At 45.7% G+C, this 21,855-nt stretch overlaps 2 protein-coding genes across 2 annotated transcripts in view; both read left to right on the top strand.

Moving 5' to 3' along the window:
* The first annotated feature begins 15 nt into the window (after positions 1 to 15).
* TFAM (transcription factor A, mitochondrial) lies at positions 16 to 11,032 on the top strand. Its single transcript, XM_061571316.1, has 7 exons — positions 16 to 173; positions 2,776 to 2,918; positions 4,504 to 4,574; positions 5,067 to 5,216; positions 6,825 to 6,920; positions 7,063 to 7,119; positions 8,671 to 11,032. The coding sequence occupies exons 1-7, from the start codon at positions 124 to 126 to the stop codon at positions 8,962 to 8,964; spliced, it is 861 nt and encodes a 286-aa protein (XP_061427300.1). The 5' UTR covers positions 16 to 123; the 3' UTR covers positions 8,965 to 11,032.
* A 9,063-nt stretch (positions 11,033 to 20,095) lies between these two features.
* The window catches only part of LOC133354333 (glutamate dehydrogenase, mitochondrial-like), a 36,725-nt gene continuing 34,965 nt past the window's right edge, over positions 20,096 to 21,855 (top strand). Inside the window, exon 1 of the mRNA XM_061571082.1 lies at positions 20,096 to 21,275. Within this exon, the coding sequence (XP_061427066.1) occupies positions 20,819 to 21,275 (457 nt within the window). The 5' untranslated portion in view covers positions 20,096 to 20,818. The remainder of the gene's footprint in view (positions 21,276 to 21,855) is intronic.

The following is a 21,855-nucleotide window of genomic DNA, read 5'->3' as shown; positions in this document are numbered from 1 at the left end:
AAATCTACAATTGTGGCTGTCGTTGTCGGGCCTAGGCACAGGAGGCGCTGTCGAGGCCCCGCTGCCCAGTGGCTGCCTCCGCCTCCAGCCTCGTTCCCCGTCGCCACGCAGTTCCTCGGCGCTATGCAGCTCCTACGCTCTTTGGCCGCCGTCCTTTCGAGGCCCGTGTTCAGGTAACCATTCTGGCGAACTCCAGGAGACATCACGGAGAAGGAGCGGGGTAATAAGAAAGGAGAGAAGACTTAAACAGACGAGAGATACCCGGGGATTTACCGAGACCCACTGCCCAACCCCCTCTGTCGGATAGATGCTTCCCCGCCTGAGGTGGCCCTAACCCGGCGGGAGAACTAGCCGAGACCCGCTGTGTGAATCTGTGTAAGGCCTCTACCAAGTTGGTAATAAAGTAATTTTTAATGTATTGAAGTTAAAAACAAAACTCTGCGTTTGTCGCCTGTATGGATTGTGGCACACGTAGATCGCACAGTAGCCCGCATTTTTATAAATTCGTAAGAATGCTAAGAATGCAGTTTGAGCTGGTTCGCGGAGAGACGCTATCGGTTAGCGCCAAAAATAACGTTACGCGGATAAGGGGCTAATAATGTTAAGTGTCTTGTTGTCAAATAGTAACGAGAAACTACGTTTTAAATACGTGCCGGAATTGAACTTCGTAGAGCCCTTAAATGTTTCGTTGCTTGGCGTGTTGTGGTTTTAGTCGAGGTTTGCAAGGGCACACGAGAGGGCATTACGTCCACGTGGGCCGGGCTAGAGGCTTTATTTTATTTATTAATATTTATAAGTAAATAACGAGACGGGTTCACACGGTATGTTGTTTATTGTAAGCTTTCTGTAAATGTAACGGGACGTGCATCCTTCGGGATCAAGAAGACAAATTCACGGCATTTCTACCGAGATCTTCAGCATCTGTGTCGGTGTGAATTTCACGTTAACGCGAATTAAGAACGTTATTGATACATTGCAATCCGTTAATAAGTTAGCAACAAAGAAACCTCTACTTCATATCCGCTTCATTTTGCAAAAGGGACCTTGATTATAATATTTATAGCAAACAGTTGCAATTGCAGTGGTGTCAATATGTCCAGCACATGTAGATTAATTGCCTTTTACTGGTAGGAACCTCCTGGTTACACCAGCCCACAGGGGATTATTGTGTCCGTCCGTCCGTCGTGCAGGGAGGGGCTGGGTGGGGAGGGAGGGGCTGGGTGGGGGGTGGGGCTGGGTGGGGAGGGTGGGAGGGGTGGGGCTGGGTGGGGAGGGGAGGGGCTGGTCACCCCGTGGTGCCCTTATAAAACTCAACATTTATCCTACTCAGGCCCTCACAGTCGGGCATATTTGCGGAATACACCACGCCGCCGTTGACCCTGGCCATTGACCGAGCAACCCAACGTTCCTACCAGCTCCCTCCGCAGGAATGTGTTGCCAGTCAATTGGGGCGGGTTTGGGGGGTGGGATTTGCCTATACAGATAATCCCCGAGTTACGATGACATTTCGATCTTACGATGGCGATAGCGATACGACAAAATTGTTAAATATTTTACATTTCACGCGGCAGGCAAACGCATCAGCGTACGAGGGACGATACTTCACGTTGGGACGCTGCTGGGATTGTTTCCTGAAAAAACATTCTATTAAATTGCAGTTCATATAGGTAGGCTAAGAATTTACCTTGTTTTTTCACGTTACATTTTACTGTGCAATACAGTATTGTAAATGATAAATACATACAGTATATAGTTTATACAGTACGGTACTGTAAATTGCTCTGTTTTGCTCAATCATCATTCTTTTAAGACTCCTGGGTAGGCTAGGCCATCTTCGACTCACGATATTTTCGACTTACGATGGGGTCGTCGTAACGCATCTCCATCATAAGTAGAGGACTACAGTCCTCATACTTGACCACTCTCATCAATGCGGGTTGACGAACGCGGGGAACAGATGTTGGAGCAGGAGCGCAGTGCATCGATTAATTTTGCTTCACTGCCATCTACACGGCACATGATGGTCGCACTACCCGGCGTTTTTTTTACCTTAGCTTCCAAGATACTACCACATTCGGCGTTATTTGGTCATGCGTCGTAAACAAAGTATATTCCTGCTTAAATTAGTGTGGGACAGCACTCATCTCTGGAGGCATCCTTGGTCGAAATTCTACATTCTCGTGGCAGTTACCAGTTTATGCATTATATGACCACTATTATCCTCCCAAAAACGGTGCTCATTGTCTGCACCTGGAGAGATGACTGTCCATCAGCAATGGGGGGTGACATCGGTTTCCCTCTTAATCAGTGAGTTTTTCAATTAGAAATAGGGAGCGATTACTTCACCTGTGAGATAAAACTTGTTTTAATAAGGTGTGGTATTTTTTTGAAATACATACTCTGAATTTTCCAGAACATTTTGTTACTTGGATGAAAAAAAACAAGTTTGTCGACATCCCTTTCATAATAGCATTTGAACTCGTGACCTCGATTGCGAGTCGAGCACCAGTGGCCTAGCTAGCGAGTGTACAGGCGGTGCGACTGCACCGGGCCCCGTTGGCTAACGCGCTGGGATACGAAGGGGGGAGGAATCCAAATGGGGAAACCCAATTCTACTCCTTTGGAACAGCGTCCATGCCAACCACGCTTCGCCACTCCCGTGCGCTCTTGGTGGCTTAAACACAGGTAACAGTAATACCAAATAATATTCCAACCCCCTATGTAACATCCTTGTCGTTCTGGGGGTGTGTGTGTGTGTGTGATGCGTGTGTTTAGCCGGCCACAAGTGAGCTGCATGGCTGTGCGGCTTATTTCTGGTCCATCCGCTGTCCCGAGTCCCACGCCGCCCAAGCGGCCTCTCACCTCCTTCTTCCGCTTCTTGGCCGAACAGCGGCCCCAAACAACTCTGCAGTACCCTGGTTGGTGCACGGCAAATGCATTTTCATCATGCAAGTCATTCTTAAGTATAGCTAGTGACCTTGCAAATTCAGGCTTTGAGTTCCACGGAGAAACGGTGAAAGATTTTGATGAACATCAGTGTCCTGGACAAGCAGCTTATTGCAAATCCCACTTAAGCCCCCCTGGGATTGAATCTACCTTGAAAACAATGGAACACGTTAAATCGGATCTGCATTTCTCGTAGAGAATCAGCCCATGACCATCATAAATAGAAATTCAAAGGAAGGCTGGCGTGTGCGGTTGCGGAAACACTTGACCAGACCATCGACCACATAACAATGAACCATTGTGAACTCTTGAAAATTCATTGGAGGTATTGAAGTAATCCACCGCACATCAACCAGAGCAATTGTATACCTAATCTGAATATTCACCTTGAAATTGCTAATCTACCCATCCACAAGAAGCTGTCCATAACACAGGAACCAAATCAGTATTGCAAAATGCACCAATAACTCGAATAGACATCGGCACACAACTTGGACAAGTAATAACACATTGCCTTGCAGACACAACAATGTACATGTGCGGTCGTTTGTCAGTCCACTACTGGATTAGGATTTCTCTATCTCTTGCAGGTCCGGGGTTTGTTTAACCATACTTCACCGCATGTGTCAGTCTGGGTTGACACAAGACGTGCAAGAATCGAAATATTGTATTACAATTGATTTTCTGAATTGCCTTCCGCTGCCTACTCTTTATTCCCGTAGGCCTATAACTACAACATGCCCAACGTGGTGTTCGCCCATCCAAGTATTATCCAGGCGCAACCAAGCTTAGATTCTGAGATCTGATGAGACTGTGTAAATTTCTTGGTGATTTGGTCAAAGGCGGCTCAAATAATAATGCCCTTTGTTTTATCGAGGAAAGCCTCAATTATTCTAAATACTCAATGCTCTGATAATTGTTTTTTTACCCTTTTATCTGGCAACAAATATGACACCTTTTTTTTTACAAGGAGTCATGTTTGCATAGACCACAATACCTGCAGTCATAATGCAAACACAATACCTGCATAATGACTGCAGGTATTGTGGTCTATGCAAACATGACTCCTTGTAAAAAAAAGGTGTCAGTTTTGTTGCCAGATAAAAGGGTCAAAAACCAATAATCATATTTTTTACTGGCAAATGAGGTTCCAATGGTGTAAATACTCAATGCTCTGTTTGCAGGAAGGTCTTGCAAAGGGATATCTGGGCCCCATTTCTCTTTAGAGGGGCTTGTGGGGAAGTGCAGTCCCCTTGCAGGGGATAAGAGTTCACTTGAAGGCATCTCTCAAATAGTGATTCCATATCTGCTTCTACGAGCTGCACTCGAACACGGGGCAACACTGCTTTTTTTGCAAGACTTACGAATGGACATTTCATCTCATGGCATGACGCAGATATCTCTAATGTAATAGAATTGCTAAATTGCCGATAAAATATTTTCAGCTTGTAAAGCACTTTGGACCAACCATTTGTGAAAATGTATATGTATATGTTTGATTTGAGTATTATTCGAGTATTAATATACGCTTTTGCCTGTGCGTTTTGGTGAATGCAGAAATGAAACACACAGAAATCATCAAGAACCTATCGGAGCAATGGAGAAAAATGTCAGACATACACAAGGAGGTACCCAGTCACTCTTTGTACCATTGATGGAGGGTTATGGCATAATCGAAAAACTTACTATGTTAATTACAGCTAAAATTAACAAGCACATGCCTCATTAAATAAGATAAAATGCAGTAGTGCATAATTTGTAGCTTCATTTTACTTTAGTCGCTTAATGAACAAGAAATTAAATTTAACACCGCTTGCTAAGAAGTATAACTCTAAATAGCTGTCAGCGCTGCAAGACTTGACATGAGAATATTGCTCTTGCTGTGTTGCCTATTTCACGCAAAGTAACTGGGTTTCCAGTTAGATATTTTGAACAAACTTGTTTTGTTTATCCGAGTAAAAAAATGTTCCTGAAAATTCAGAGGATGTATTTTTCAAAAAACACTACACCTTATCAAAACAAGTTTTATCTCACAGGTGAAGTAATCGCTCCCTATTTCTAATTGAAAAACGCACTGATTAAGAGGGAAACCGATGTCACCCCCCATTGCTGATGGACAGAGATATCAAGAGATTGCAAAAGCTGAGATGCAGCAGTACCAAGATGAGTACCAGCGATTCCTCAGCAGGCTGTCGCCAGAGCAGATCAAGGCCAGGAAGGATGCGAGTAAAAAGAAGAGGACCAGGCGCTTGGCTCGCATCCGAAAGAAGGTAAGTCTGTTCTCCTGTAACGCGGTAGTAGTTGCGCTCCTGAAGAACACCGCGATGTGAAAACACGCGTTAAAAATAAATATATATAAAAGGGAAATTTGTGAATGTGTGTGTCTGATTGAAATGTTTAGCATACTTCCCAACATGCAACAAACTTTAAATTTGGCATGTGGGTAGCTTCCAGACTGTCCATAATGCTAAAAGTCAAAAAATAGACTTTTGTATTTTTTTGGGGGGGGGGGGGGGCGCAATAATGGATATAATATATTGCACGGCAAGTGAGCGGTGACGTCACATCTGTGATGTCACCCGCATGCGGCAGCGTCACGCAGTGTGCCTGCTGACGTCACGCATCCCCCCCCCTACCCACCGCGTAGGCCGTGTATTAATCCAAGGCAAGAATCGTGCTTTTTCACTTGATGACGGACGCTTGTGTTGCGACCAAAACGTCGTGATTTATTTTACTTTATACCAACGTGACTTTACTGAAAGAACCAAAGAGTAAAGGATCCAAGTCTCGGGCGAAGCCAGGGTAGTAAAGCTAGTAATATATAACATGGGGTAAAGCACAGTCCGCGATAACACGTGAGATGCGTACTGCAGGCTGAACAAAAACTGAGGCACGTGGGGAGCATCTAGTAGCATCCAGAAGCATCCCGCCTTGTGTGATGCTACCGTACAACCACTTACTCATATTTCGCATTACGTCCAAATCGCATCTGCGCTATGAAAAGATGTGCTCCCTAATATTTTCATCGCGTTATATCCAATTCGCATTGTGAAAACACGCGGCGTTATAGGAGAACAGACTGTATCTGCATTTTGCCAGAATCTTCTTGGGCTAACGATGGGATGCCTCCATGTCTAACCATAGTGTGCTGCCTGGAAAGTAAGATAAGGTTTGCTACTGGGTTTGTCGTGAAATGGCGATACCACGATGTATATCGTATAGTATAAGCCTCGTCATAATGGTATCATCCGTTTTGAAAAACATCGGTATATCGTGATTCCATTGGTTCATGTTTAAAAAAAAAAAGTGATTATCTGACTATGACATAACAAAAGCACAATGATTAAAGTTCTAAACAAATAAATATTGTTCATTCAATATGTGCTATCTATGTTAAACATTTTCCAGAGTAATTAAAAGTATGGCAGTAAGAAGACAACATTTTTATAGTTTGTCAAATAAAAAATATATGTTGATCATAATTGACAGCGTGTGCGTTATAATCGTTAAAGATTGTAAAGTTGCAACGATTAAGAAGACGTGTGGTAGGGTTGCGTTGATTAAAACTGCAGTTGAAGAATGTTTAAGTTATCTTCATTCGTACAAACAGTACAGTGAATTAAAAAAACATTACAATACAAGCGTGATATACCATTACAAACTCATAGAAAACTGATCGTATCCTCTCGTGAAAAATTAATACCACGACCATATTTGCTAACTGCACACGATAGAGCAATACCAAGTGTGGAGCTCTTCCGCTCGGTTGACCCGGCCTACTGGGTTCCCTGCGCTGGAGCACCCCATGGATGGAGGAGTCTAATCCGTGCATAGTCACGATTTCTATTCCTTGTTTTCCCCCTTTTGCGTGCCCTCAGGAGCTGATTGCCCTGGGTAAGCCCAAGAGGCCGAGTGTTCCATTCAACATCTTCATGGCAGAGAACTTCAAGCGGGTGACGGGTTCCTCGCAGCCGGTGAGAAGGGAGCGTCGGCCGTAACGTTGCTCACACGGCATCAACGCGTGCGTGCCAAGGAATCGAGGCTTTTGCACGGCGCACGTAACAAGCGTTGACTCTGCGCGGAGTGTTGACACGCATGCGTTGTTGTCGTGTGCAGGAAAAGTTGATCCGGTTGCGTGACGAATGGTCGGGACTCGACGACATGCAGAAGCAGGTGAGGCGTTCGCTTGTGGATTGTAGTTATTTAATGGGTTTGTTTTATTTTAATGGCTTAAATGCCACGCACAAAATACGAAACATGTTCGAACGCAAAACGGTTGAAGTGCTGAACTGTGGGACCGCTTGGAACTTGATTTAAAAATCAGGCAGCTGCCTGTGATTAAACTGGGGTTTTGAATGGAGTGAGTTAAAACCATTGGATGAAATTTGATTCAGCACTTAACCTAGGTAAAATCCAATTTATTTATTTGTATTTACTACTTACCTTTCTCATGCTATTCGTCGCGTACGGTTGCACTTTATTTTGCGCGCGGTTGCAATTTAGTTTGCTCAGTCGATGTTAGCCACTGAAGCATAGGTCGCAAACGGGTTTTGATTCCTTACCCGTACCCGTACCCGGCCGCACCAGGGTCGCAAACGGGTACCCGGCCGGGTAGGGTACGGGTACCCGTACCTGATACCCGGCTGGGTACGGGTAGCCGGGTATCGGGTACCCGATTGCGACCTCTGGGATGAAGCCATGTTGCAGGCGCGGGTGGGTTGATTCTAGGAACTTGAATTGTGAGAAGAGACAAGACGTTGGGAAATGAGTGACAAACGGTTACTCACCAGTGACTCACGGCCTACCCGTACCCGGCCGCACCAGGGTCGCAAACGGGTACCCGTACCCGGCTGGGTACGGGTATCGGGTATGGTACAGGTATCGGGTACCCGATTGCGACCTCTGCGCTGAAGGCATGACAGGTTTCTTTTTTCATTCCTGTTGCCTCTTCTACCGTTCCCATTCTGTTGTAATGTGCACTGATGCCTACCCTTGAGGGTGATATTGGCACATTAAATAAATGATTGATTGATTGAACACCGATAATTTAAATATTTGTTTTGCTGTTATGTGATGAACATTTTTACTTTCATTGCAACTAAGGTGGGAAAGTGCTGCCCTCTGATATGCAAACCAGATGTCACTCGAGAGGATATCAGCTGCACTTCTGTGATCGCTTTTTTTTGCCATTCTCTAAAAGGCAGGGTTTGACTGCTCTTCAAGGGACATGACATGGACACTTTGCCTCATGACATGATGCCAATAGCTCAAATGGGATAGCGTTCCTGAAGAATTGCAAAAATAAAAACACACGTGTAGAAAAATCACGTCTATGCGTGGATTATATTATATTATAAAGTATTTAATTTGCAATGTGGTAGGGCGATACGTGTTGTGTATTTACATCTAGATTGATGGATGAAAAGCGTTGACATTAGAATCTGAAGGAGCCTGACGTGCCTATGTGTGTGACGATTATCTGAACCGGTCCTGGGCCCTCCCCTAGGTCGACTCAGCCTCTAATACCTACTGCGGTGTGTAAATATTGCACTGGCGAGACAAAGGCGACCAGGGCGTGGTGCTGGCCATCCCTACCCCCTTGTGTGCTGTGGCGGGCTTTGTAGGTGCTGCTCGCTAGCAGAAATTGCCCCAAAAGTCTGTTGAGGCTATACGGGTGATCTTTGTCTTTTTGTGTGTGTGCACGTGCGTCGTTGGGGCGTGCAGAAATATCAGCAGTTGGCGGAAGACGACCGCGTGCGTTACACGCGAGAGATGGCGGCGTGGCGTGAGCAGATGCGCGAGGAAGGCCGAGGAGACCTGGTCGACGTCAGGGCAGCGCGCAAAAAGCTGACCGCGACCAAGAGAGCGGCAACAAAGGGCAAGGCAAAGGCAAAGCCAAAGGCGAAAGGCAAACCCAAAGCCGCAGCCAAGACTGAAGACAAATTGGCAACATCCATGGCAATAAAGAAAAGCCTTCCGCTTAAGAAAAGCAGCAGCCAAACGGAGCGGGAGCTGTAGAGAAGTGATGTGCGTGCGCGTGTTTGTCCGAGTGTGTTATTTTCCCGAAAGCCATTGAGAAAGGCTAAGGGAAAATACGTTTTCAAAAATGTAGGAGCTCCGTCCGCTTTGCTGGCTTGGTGAGTATTGGCAGTTGAGCCATGTAGCAAATGTAGGCAATTTGTGTCGTTTTATATCTCATGAAGCTGTGAATATCCATGCATTAAAGCATCAGGGCAGTGTTCCCTAAACGTACAGTTCTCGTAAACAACAACTTGCTACATCTGCATGTGTTTGATGATTGGTAAAGATGTCCCTTATGACATAGCACTGATTCAAATTTAGACAGGAGACCCATACATAGACAAAATCTCTTCATTAAAATCATATCTCTCACCCCCATCTCGCCTTTCTCAGGCTGTTATAGGAAATACTGTTAGCAAGCACCCGATAAAGGTGCACAAGGGGGTGTGGGGTGTGTCCAGTACCATGCCCTGCTGCCCTTGTCACTCCAGCACGGATCATCCTAGGGAAGGCTCAGGACCGTTTCAGATATTTGCCATTCATGTTGGGCATGAGCAGCAGTCGATCTTGGCTCACCAGGTGCGGAGCGCAGTGCCATTACCACGACTGCCCCGCGCCTTGACGTGTTTCTCATGGCATACATGGGTCGCAGAAGATTAATGTAAATTGGAATTATCTTCATGGCACTTGTTTAAAAATGAAGTACAAGCAGTGTGACAATTCCGTATGCATTTGAACAAAGAAGATTGGAAAAGATGGAAAGACGCAGTGCTATGGGTCAAGAGAACTGGAATTTGGGAATCGTGTCATGAAAACGAAATTTAAAGCGCTAGTGTAAATAAGCCTTCCGAGCTATCGGGAGATGGCGTCAACGTACATGTATAACGCGCGTAGAACAGATGGGGGCGTTGTTTTGTCATTTCAGCACTCGCACCTGATCACATGAACATGGCCAAAATCTGGTTGCATAAAAAGTGCATAAATTGTTATGGATGAAGAATGCTGCTGTTCACAGATTCTCAGGGATATGGTTAGGATATTTCAGAGTGAGGTGGCCGGATGGTTCGGGTCAAACACCGAGCTGGCACTGCTGAGATCCTGGGTTCAAATCCAGTCTGTGCACTGTGATTACATCGGGTTCTGTCGTGTGGTGAATTGTCTTTGTCCGGTCACCAATGGCTGCATACAAAAAACCCACAACATTTGGTTCAGCATTATGAGACCTTTTGCCAGTAGCAAGATATAGTAATACGTTTTTACCCTTTTATCTGGCACCAAAACTGACACCTTTATACAAGGGATCATGTTTGCAATTACCACAACACAAGCGGTCAAAATGCAAACAAAAAGAGACAACTCTGATAAAATATGCACTGTCCTTGAAATTGAATGGTCCACACCCGAGACGACTTTTCTTAGAGCCTAGTCTCCACTGGTGTACGCCTTTTGGCGTCATCTGGTCCAACAGTGGAGACGAGACTCTAAGAAAAGCTGTCTCGGGTGCATTTTGACTGCAAGTGTTGTGGTTATTGCAAATATGATCCCTTGTATAAAGGTGTCCGTTTTGGTGCCAGATAAAAGGGTAAAAACCTATAACTGTACTATGTTTGGTTCAGCGCTTAATTGGGCTAAATTCCAGCTCCGTGGTTTGACTTGTCTTGGCATGAACATTGCCCTTGGTGGCAGGATGGTTTGGAAAGTGGTTCCCTTTCATGGTGAGAATTCAGAGGTCGCCGGGAGGGATCTCTGAATGGAGCTCTGTGATATCCGCTTCCCCAAGACGTTCTTGAGCATCGGTTCCGAATGGCTCAACTCATGAGGTCCGTTTGTATTCATCTCGTGACATGCCACACCGATAGTGAAGCCATAGCGTTTCGGAAAAAAAACTGAAGATTGTAAGCGTGCACGCCTATGTGCTGAGACTATCCGTGTCACTCGGCGCACATACATTGAACATTTTATAGCCTACACGAGAAACTTATTTGTCGTATGTACTTTTGCTTATATTTACGTAACCGCTTATTGTACCATGATTTTTCATAAATAAAATATAGACTTGAATGTGTATTGATTTAATTCAGTGGAACGAATCACTACCCTCCCACCACCCCTGTCAATGCTTGTAAAAAAACATTGAATCGCTATTTATGATGAATGATAGCACCTCCAATGGCTGCAGGGATGAAATATGAATCTTTCAACATTTCTCAAAACACGATTTAATGCTCGTATCATAGTTTAACGTTTCGGAGAGTTGGTGCATCTTTCCACCGGTCGGTTACATAAAATATATTTGCAATAAATATTCTACAATACTAATTGATGTTGGGCAACGGATACCCATCGCCAAGCTGCTGCTTCAACGATCGTGCAATGCACTTCGCATGTGCAACGTTACATAGAGCAAAACTAAACATCTCCATTTGCCATTCGAACTTTTTGTAAGCGACTTGTTTTGCTCATGTGGATATTGAGCCCGACTTGACAGCTTTATTGAAAGAAATGTAAAACGACTGATAAAGATAGAACGAAATTTTGATTTAAAGCTTTCGTGACTGCAGGGATTCATATTCTTGGTTCTTTCGGTAAAGTAGCGTAGAAGGGAAATAATAAAAATATAAAACTAAAATTCTCAATCAGGTGTGAAATCCACAGCAGCTGTGGATTTCACACCTGATGATGATTGCTTGTGTTGCAGTCGAAACGTCGTGATAATTTTTATTGTTTTATTATTTTATTATTTCTCTTCTACGTGACTTTACCGAAAGAACCAAGAATATAAATATAGAACAGTTACACTTTACTGGACAAGGTAACGCCTCTCCTGCGTTATTCAAAGCAACAAGATATTTTCCAATAAGTGGATTTGTAGCAACAGTCAAATATCAGTGGAGCAAATATTAACCATCTCAGATGTACTACCATAGGCATCACTTCCTATAGGAAATATTAGAATTATGCTATTAGCCTACTGTATACCAATTTCGATTTAAAGCTTTCGTGACTGCAGGGATTCATCTTCTTCGTTCTTTCGGTAAAGTCACTTAGAAGGGATGTAATAAAATAATAAAAATAAAACATAAAATAATTCTCACGACGTTTCCCGATCTCATCATCTGTCTACTTGACAGACCTGTTCTGCACCTGAAAACGGCTGCTTGCGTTGTGGCCGAAACGTCGTGAGAATTATTTTATTACGTTTTATTTTTATTTTATTACTTCCCTTCTACGTGACTTTACCGAAAGAACCTAGAAGATACTGTATACCAATTAACTCAACATTTGTATTCATCGCACTGTAGGCTTTACGCTGGCAGTGCATAATCGCCTTTCTGTATCTCCACATCAATAAAACACGAGTCCATCAGCCTCCCAGACATGTTGTCCAGAAGCATCCGCTTCAGCGAGCAAGCTCTGGAATAGTTTTCGACATTCCTGATCTCATCATCGACATGAGTCATGTTTGTGAAACATGCTGCTGGGTTTGCCCGATGCTTTTGGCAAAGGCGCTGCAGAGTGGATGAAAACACTTTTAGCGTGGAAACCCAACACGGGCCCCGAATACATTTCCCCTGACGAGTCACAGTAGGGAGGTGCAGTAAAGGGGGTCTTGTGATGTGTGTCTGAGGGAGACCGATCATGGGTCTCCCCTAGGTCGACTCAGCCTCAAATGAGTACGTGGTGCAGTGTGTAAACATCGCTACTGGGGAAACAACGGAGGTCGGGCGTGCTATTTAATTCAGCAGAACGTGTTGTCTATATTTATTTAAAGTTGTGCACTTTTGATGTGACGTCACATTTCTCACCCCCCCCCCCCGAGTCACACATCGTCACAAATGTCTGACCCCCCCCCCCCCCAGGTACGTGACGTCATTTATGGACGACCCCGTACACGGAAAACCCGAGAAGCCTTGTCCTACTGGTGGCGGGGGTGTTGTCCTGTCGTAGGGCAAGGACATTGTGGTGATTGAGTGTGGTGGGGGATGGGCGAGAGAGGAGAGAGAGAGGTTCATGGTGGCGGTGGTGTTGGTGTTGGTGGGGGTATTCCTTCACAAATCACCTCTCCCCTCTTCCTCCCTCCCTCCCTGCACGAGGGAGGGAGCACGGAGGGCGACATTTCCAGGCGCGCACTGCAGCTCCCACCTCGCTCGCACGCACGGCTTGCAGAGACACACGTGGAGCAGCCAAACGAGACGCGCCACCGCTCATGTTTTTTTTTTAATCCTTTATATTAAGTTCACTTGCGTGCTTGCTTGCGCGCTTACGACCGTGCAAATCTTTCGGTCGTTTTTTAACCCACTTCCCGTGATCCAATCGAGCTGACATTTTGCACACAGACTCGTTGTGTGTGACAATTTTTGTTGGTGAAATTTTTTTTTTCAAGATTTTACACTTTTTAGGACAAAAATATTATATTTAATTACCAATTGCTTAATGGTGGCATGCAATCATCTGACCCATAGGTGGCAGCCATCTCAAGCCAGAGGACGAGAGGACTCGAGCCGCCACGCATGTAAAGGATTTATAGTGAAAAACTTTGTTTTTACGGTTTATACTTGTTGGGGATGATGAGACAAATATAAAGATACCCCCCCTCCCCAGACATATAGCCTTAACAGACTTTTGGGGCAAGTGCTGTGAGCGAGCACCTTTGACTATGTATGTCTGCTGAACTTCTGTCGCACCGTGTTTCAGTTTTCATGTTTCATTTATTTGGTATAGCCTTGCGAGCCATTCGGCTCTTGAATCGGGTACAACCGCAACAAACAAAAAACATGAACAAGAAAACATCTTAAAGTGACTATGTGCAAACAGAAAATCCAACCGTGCTAATCGGAGGTGCGGGGGAAGGACAATAGGGAACGAAACAGGTGGACTTCTCCACAAATCTGGCTGTCGCCTGATGAAGCTAGTTGTAATTACTGGCGAAACGTCGTACTCAGATTGTGAACGTCGTAGCTTGGCTCTCCAACACACCGGTGATGTGGTACTAGGATACTACACTATACACTACATTATACACTACACTATACACTACACTATACACTACACTACACACTAGTGCTGTACTAGTGACGAATTGGCAAGTTCTGTTTACGTGACAAACCTTACTAGTTGGCTGTATCAGGTGGTGGCGAGTTTAACGACACATTTATATATTTACGCGATCTAACCCCCAAAAAAACCCTATTATGGATGATATTGGTCGCGAAAGCTTACTCCGTGTTAAACTGACATCGTGCACAAAGACGAACACCACCCCCATCCCTCCCGCATCTAAAGGCCACAAAAACAACCTCAACACGTTGGTCAATAACCCCATGGCCTTGAGAAAAAACATCAGTGGCGACGTTTCAGGAAATGACCCGTTTTCATGGCCAATAAATAGAAAGACCAGAGAGATAGTGGATAATAATAGCTGGTTGAAGACTGCACTTTACACCATGGGGTCCGATAACAATTACATTTGATAAATGTTTGCTGATGAACCGTTTGTAATTCTAGATTTGAAGCTTTCGTGACTGCAAGGATTCATATTCTTGGGTTTTTTCGGTAAAATCACGTAGGTAAAAAATTAAAATACAATTATTAATTTAACATTTTTTTACCTTCGTGACTTTACCGAAAAAACCCAAGAATATGAAATTAAAATTAATAATTTAATGAAAAACTTTTACCTACGTGACTTTACCGAAAAAAACAAAGAATATGAAATTAAAATGAATAATTTAATTAAAAACTTTAACCTACATGGCTTTACCGAAAAAAACAAAGAATATTAAATTAAAATGAATAATTTAATTAAAAACTTTTACCTACGTGACTTTACCGAAAAAACCCAAGAATATGAAATTAAAATTAATAATTTAATTTTACATTTTTTTACCTACGTGACTTTACCGAAAAAACCCAAGAATATGAACCGTTTGTAACTTGGCATGTGAATGGTGAGTGACATATCAGGAGGTGTTGAGGAACAGACAACCTCTTCAACAATCCAAAAGTGTGACTGAATAAACGCGTTTGTATTAAAAGTATATACACAAACATGTTCCTGACACATTGCATTATGTGTTTACCGTTGAAGTGAGATCAATGGAACAATCGTGAAGCCTCTATAAGTAAATAAATCGGTCATGCTGCTGCTGCTGCGTTGACAGTGGTCGCTAGTCGAACTCAAGTGGTCGGGGTGTTTTTTTTTTAGCGCAATGCGCTAACCGCAGCGCCACCGCTCCCACCACAGATGTTGTAAACACCATAAAACTGTCCTGCACACAGCCAAACAGCAGAAGGCAGTCAGGCAACAGCCGCACACACACACACAGTGGTCGTCACGGAAACGCGAGGCGTACACACACACACAACACAATATGCAGAGCAGGCGGGAAGTCACTTTACCCCTATTCATAACACTCCACTGTTCATGAACTCTTGGAAGTGCTTGCACAAAGGATAGTACCATCTCATCCTGTGTTTTTTGGAATCTGAATTCTCGTAACAATCCACTATATCCATCGTGTATGGGTAGGGAAAAAAGAAACCATCGAAAGTGTTCAAAAGAAGAACGGAGTGGGGCGTGCTTGGAAATATATTGGGGAAGAGAGAGCAAGGAAGACGCGGATTAGGGAACACACACACACACAGGTGGACGACAATTCAACGTGGTGAGAATGGTGAGTATAGTTGCCTATGGCAGGACACGTCTACAGAAGGTTCGATGAATGGAACGTTGTACGAGAGGACAACAACCGTGGAGATGGAGCGATGAAATCGGCTCTCGTGCAGGTGCCAAGGTGGATTTGTTACACATCGCTGGATCACATTGGGAAGGCTTCCATCCAGCAGCGGATGGACCATGGTTACGGTCTGGCACGTGTAACGTACAATGCCCACAGGGGTCTGACGAGGCTTTGGCAGCCACGCGCAGCGGGCTCAGGTTTCAGAGTCAACATCTTGGTGCGCTTTTGTGAGCCTCTGTAATGTCACTGCCATGTGCATTCCTAATGCGCGTTGCAAAGCGATCGTTCCTGCCAGATAATGCAATTGTACAAACACACAGATCAGCATGCAAGGGTGCGTTCGGTAAAATATATCATGCGACTACTACTACTACGTATTTAAATAATCTGTTGATAATATTTGTAATTAATAATCTGTACCACCAGTTTTCTGGCTGGCTGCTGGCTGGTCTCCTTGCCACCCCAACAGTGACTCCGTTGTGAGCGGCTGCGGGCCGTTGCCACCGAAATTGAGCAAAAACTCATTGAATTGAAACGGCGGAAGAGGTTCGGAAAGCAAGAATAGAAAGCGACACGGATGAGGTGGGAGTAACGAACACAGAAGACTGACCAGGTTCCGTCAAAAGTATTCTAACTTTTCAATTTGTGCTTCGAAGTATTTCATCGGAATTTTCTTTCAATCCTAGAGAATGTAAAAACACAACCTCACAATACACATTATCTTTGAATGTTATAATTACACAAAACACACGTTGCTTTTAGTACACCGAGAACAGGGTTATGAGAAGAGAATGAAAATAACAGCTGTCTTATTTTCATTTGTCGAGCAACATTCTGGACATCTGTGAAAAATAGTTTAATAGCTCATCTGAGTCCTCCAGTATCAATGCATATTCTGAATCTCTCTACTTGTGATAGCACTTCGAATTGTAACGCACTGCACGGTATTCGCTCATTCTCAAAGAGACAGGGCAACTTCAGAGGCACGAGAGCAAGAACCACGGACGAGCGGGAATTCAGCCACATAAGTGAGCCGTCGCTACCAATAATTGCCCGAGCTCTGCGGTTCTCTATGTATCAAGGTGTAATCGGCCAATTCATTAGCGTTTACACGTGGGAGAAAGCCCAGTTCGTTGTACAAGTGGGCAACACTCGACCACAGGATTTTCCCAAACTCCAGTCCTGGCGACCCACACCACGCTACGTCTGTCCGCGTTCACCAAGTTTACTCCCCACATTCCAACACAAATGAACTCGTTCCACGCAGCACGCGCCCGATGATTGGTAAACACGCCCCACGTGCCGAGCAGTGAACGCTTTCTGCAAGAAGAGAGCCGATTCCAATACAGATCGAGATCTCAGTCTGCGCGCGCAAAGGTTAATTTGTATTCGAATGTGGGGAGTAAAATTGGGTGAACGCGGAAAATAAAACGTCGGGGTGGGTCGAGTCGTGGTGTTTATCGCGTGGACCGCAGTGAAAGCCAGTTCTAGATTACAAGCCACGCGCATAGCCACCACCGCCCGGCTCTTAGACCTGCCCCATAAAACAATAAATCATTCTTGTTCCGGCTCTCGTAAAATATCAACACATTCGGCAATAACACTGTGGCCTTAAAATTAAAAAATATATATTAGGCGACATTTCGGTCAATGACCTTACTTCATAGTACAAAAAGTGTTTGCCAGAGAGGGTTAATCAGAATTGGAGCCTGCACTTAACACCACATCTGTGTGTGTGGTACGTGCAGTAGAATACTTGAGCTGTATCTGGTAAACCCTGGCGTTTAGCCATTGAGCACGCAACGAATATCCTGTGGTGTGCATAGTGTCATGTTGTCGTGCAGTATACCGCATCAGGGGTGCGAGTGGTGGCGCAGTGGATAGCGCAGTCATATTGATCCGGTCCACCCTGAGTGGTCAATTCCCAGTGGCGAGCGATATCTGGACTGGTCCTGGGCAAACCCCTTCACCAACCAGTGTGGTGATTTACACCATTGGAACCTCATTTGCCAGTAAAAAATATGATGATTGGTTTTTTACCCTTCTATCTGGCAACAAAACTGACACCTTTTTTACAAGGAGTCATGTGAGACTAGGCTCTAAGGAAAGCTGTCTCGGGTGTGCACCAATCAACTTCAAGGACAGTGCATATATTTCGATTTAAAGCTTTCGTGACTGCAGGGATTCATCTTCTTGGTTCTTTCGGTAAAGTCACGTAGAAGGGAAGTAATAAAATAATAAAAATAAAACATAATAAAACAATTCTCACAGATTATTTTATTACTTCCCTTCTACGTGACTTTACCGAAAGAACCAAGAAGATGAGTGCATATATTATCAGAGTTATGTTTTTTGTTTGCATTATGACTGCAGATATTGTGGTCTATGCAAACATGACTCCTTGTAAAAAAAGGTGTCAGTTTTGTTGCCAGACAGAAGGGTAAAAAACCAATTATCAGTGTGGTGATGTCAAATAGCCACCATGACCCACACGGCATGGAGAGGCTCTCATCCATCAGTGGATCGATCATTACTCGGGCTGGAATTATTCACCCCCCTCCGGCCCTCTGCAATTCGACGATTTTGTTCCTATGGTGATGAATAAATAGGTCGAGTAGCCGATGTTTTAACATTCTAGGACGGTGAAGTGTGATTGAACAACCCCCATCACCACCACCACCACGACTTACACACCGCGGGGAGGTCTTTATTATTGTTATTGAGTGGGTTGTACGTGGGTCACTACTACTTTGGTCACAAAGTCGTTTGGCCCCACGTAAACACAAACGCTGTCGTTACTTTTGACGTCTCCTACCCGATGGAAGACGACATAAATAAAGTAGGGTGTGTGGAATGATCTGCTCAGTCATACCTGTTTTTCCTGCCTCGTAATGATGCTTCTAAAGTATTTGTTCATACTCCCCTTACGTCAATTTATATCGTGCATTTCCATGACCCACCCTACCACCCATCAACACACCTCTCCAGCCACTCCACCCAGTGGTGGTTGTTGGCACATTGCCCCTACTCCCCTTTTTCAGTTTGTAAAATCCCAGTGAGATGAAAGAAGGAATGTCAGACAAGGGACATATATGGAGTGAGATTAAGATAAACTTTGACAGAAATAGAGACGTGGTGAGATGATCAGGTGCGAGCTACTGATGAGGAGACGGTGATGCAGTGAGATGATAAATCTGAGATGATAAATCTGTAAACAATAGGACAGAGTAATATTAAATAAAAGGGATGCAGGGAAAGATGTTGATTAAAGGGGATGTTTGATTCTATGATAAATAATAATCGGCGTATGTTTATTCGGATTTTACTTTCAGCTGATGTTTGATTAACCATATTTTAATAAATCCGGGACCCCCCCCCCCCCCCTTGTGCTACTTGGACTTCCTAAGCAATTTCTTGGTCTGTCTGCTCCGAGCGGCGCCACTCAACACGAAACAAAACTGCTCGCACACAAACGAATGCCGTATTTACCCGATTATAAGACCCATCCCTGAACCCCCTCAATATTTCAATGCCAAAGTTGTGAGGGTGCGTCTTAGAATTCGATATCTGTGTGTGTGTGACAAAACATGGATAATGTAACTTTATTTGACACCGGGCACAATTCTTTGTGATGTGCTGGCGTGGTGCCGGCCTTCATAGGTACACGCTCATAGCGCTTGCCCCAATAGTCTGTTAAGTTTACACGGGTCATATTTGTGTGTAGACATCAAGGCCGTAGCCATGTAGTCAACATTGGGGGGGACCAAATCTTCTAGGGGGTCTGGGGGTCCCAAACCAGAAAAAAAAAATCTAAATTTGAAAACTTATTTCCTGCCTAAAATATTAAAAAGTTCACTAATACATGGGATGGACTTTTATTTATTTTTTACAATAATGTCTAATAGTGTATTGTATTACATTGTTCTGTTTTTTTATTTTTTACCTTTTCTTGTTTCATTGTATGTAAAGGCAGAGATGAGGGATTAATAAAGTACAACCATAACCACAATCATATAAACACAAATCTATGCATTGATTTACATGAAGACAAGTCCAGATATTGTGGCCAAGGTTTAGCAAAGTGTTGTTTTTATTTACATAGCATAGCAATTATTTTATAGCAATATATTGGGGGGGACATTTTGAGCATATTTGAAAATGGGGGGGGGGGTGTGTGTCCCAACATATATTATAATTACGGCCTTGATAGACATCGCTGGCCAACCCAACCCCTTTCGTTCGCTCACAGCACTTGCTCCTACAGTCTTGCCCACGGCCACACGGGTGATCTTTGTCTGTTGTGTTGCGTGAGGGCTGCCTTCCGTGAGACGCCGGCATTCGTTGGATGAGGCTCACACCCACAGGAGGCAACGCCTCCATCCGAGACTTCAAAAACAAGAAGGCTACCCCCTCCCACCCCGACACACTCCCACCGATGATGCCCTCGTTCCTGGCTTCATTGCTCCGTCTCAACTTTTGTTGAGTCCCCGGTATCATCCGGCTTCGCGTCGCGTCTCTGCGTTCGTTCTGTGCCTCTCTCTCTTTCTCCATCTCTCTCCATCTCTACATCCACGCCATCTCTGGCGTGCCGTGTCGTCTTTGCTGCCTGCATTGCGTCAGGGGTGCGCCCGCGTGTTCATCGCCTCCCGTCTCCACCACGCACCGTTGCCGTAATCGAGAAGAACACGAATAGCGTCAATACGCCGTAGCGATAGTAATCATTCATTAAACACAAGGACAGTCAGACGCGCCTGTCGGCAGAATAGCACAAAGAAGCGAAGCAGCGGCATTACTGTAACAACCAAAGACGCATCGTTGTCGGCATCACCGTCAGCAGAGGCATTACCAGCAGCACAATCAGCAGCAGCTACAGCAGCATTAGCAGCGGCACAATCATCATCAGCAGCGGCATCGCCATCAGCAGCACAATCATCAGCAGCAGCAGCAGCCGCATCATCAAATAGCAGCCGCAGCAGCCGCACATCGCCACCCACAACTGCAGCACCACCACCACCCACAACAACAACAGCACCACCACTCACAACAACAACAGCACCACCACTCACAACAACAACAGCACCACCACTCACAACAACAGCACCACCACCACAATGCTGCGCCTTGTCAGCAGAGTCAAGTCTCGTCTCCACCATCACCACCAACACGTCGGGGTGGGCAGCCGGGCAGGGGGCCGGCTCCAGCCCCCCCGACTCGCGGCCGCCTCGTACAGCAGCCACAGCGAGCACCCCCCTGCACCTCCTACGGGCACCACTCATCATCACGACAACGACGCGGACAAGGACAGGGACGACCCCAACTTCTTTCACATGGTCGAGGGCTTCTTCGACCGCGGGGCGAGCATCCTGGAGGACAAGCTTGTGGACGACATGCGCTCCAGAGACTCCGTGGAGGAGAAACACAAACGCGTCCGCGGGATCCTGAGGATCATCAAGCCGTGCAACCACGTGCTGAGCGTCTGCTTCCCCATCAAGAGGGACAACGGCGAGTGGGAGGTCATCGAGGGCTACCGAGCTCAGCACAGCCAACACCGCACGCCCTGCAAAGGAGGTGAGTGGACTGCGGCGTCGCCACCGTCCCAACCCATCAAACACATTCCTGCTGCGGAGGGAGCTGCTGGTGGTAGGGACGTTGGGTTGGTTGCTCGGTCAATGGCCAAGCCGGCGTGAGTAGGTTAAACGTTGAGTTTTATAAGGGCACCACGGGGTGACTAGCCCTTCCCCATCCACCACCCACCCAGGCCCTCCCCACCCTCCCCACCCAGCCCCTCTCCACCCAGCCCCTCTCCACCCAGCCCCTCTCCACCCAGCCGCCCCTCTCCACCCAGCCCCTCTCCACCCAGCCCCTCCCCACCCAGCCCCATCCCTCTCACCCCCCCACCCTCTCCACCCAGCCCCCCCTCTCCACCCAGCCCCCCCCACCCAGCCCCTCCCCACCCTCCCTACCCAGCCCCTCCCCACCCAGCCCCACCCCTCTCACCCCCCCACCCTCTCCACCCAGCCCCCCCTCTCCACCCAGCCCCCCCCACCCAGCCCCTCCCCACCCTCCCTACCCAGCCCCTCCCCACCTTCCCCTCCCTCCCCACCCAGTCCCTCCCAGCCCGACGGACGGACGGACACAATAATCCCCT

This window comes from Lethenteron reissneri, chromosome 47, assembly GCF_015708825.2.
Source record: "Lethenteron reissneri isolate LAM-NWPU_2019-01 chromosome 47, ASM1570882v1, whole genome shotgun sequence".
In the NCBI taxonomy this organism is placed as follows: Eukaryota; Metazoa; Chordata; class Hyperoartia; order Petromyzontiformes; family Petromyzontidae; genus Lethenteron; species Lethenteron reissneri.
This window is presented reverse-complemented; position numbering and strand designations above follow the sequence as displayed.

Excerpts from the sequence above, each read along its gene's own strand:
- TFAM (XM_061571316.1), top strand. The coding sequence starts at position 124 with ATGCAGCTCCTACGCTCTTTGGCCGCCGTCCTTTCGAGGCCCGTGTTC. Across the intron at positions 174-2,775 it reads CTTTCGAGGCCCGTGTTCAG|CCGGCCACAAGTGAGCTGCA; the intron begins GTAACCATTCTG and ends GCGTGTGTTTAG. Across the intron at positions 4,575-5,066 it reads TGTCAGACATACACAAGGAG|AGATATCAAGAGATTGCAAA; the intron begins GTACCCAGTCAC and ends GCTGATGGACAG.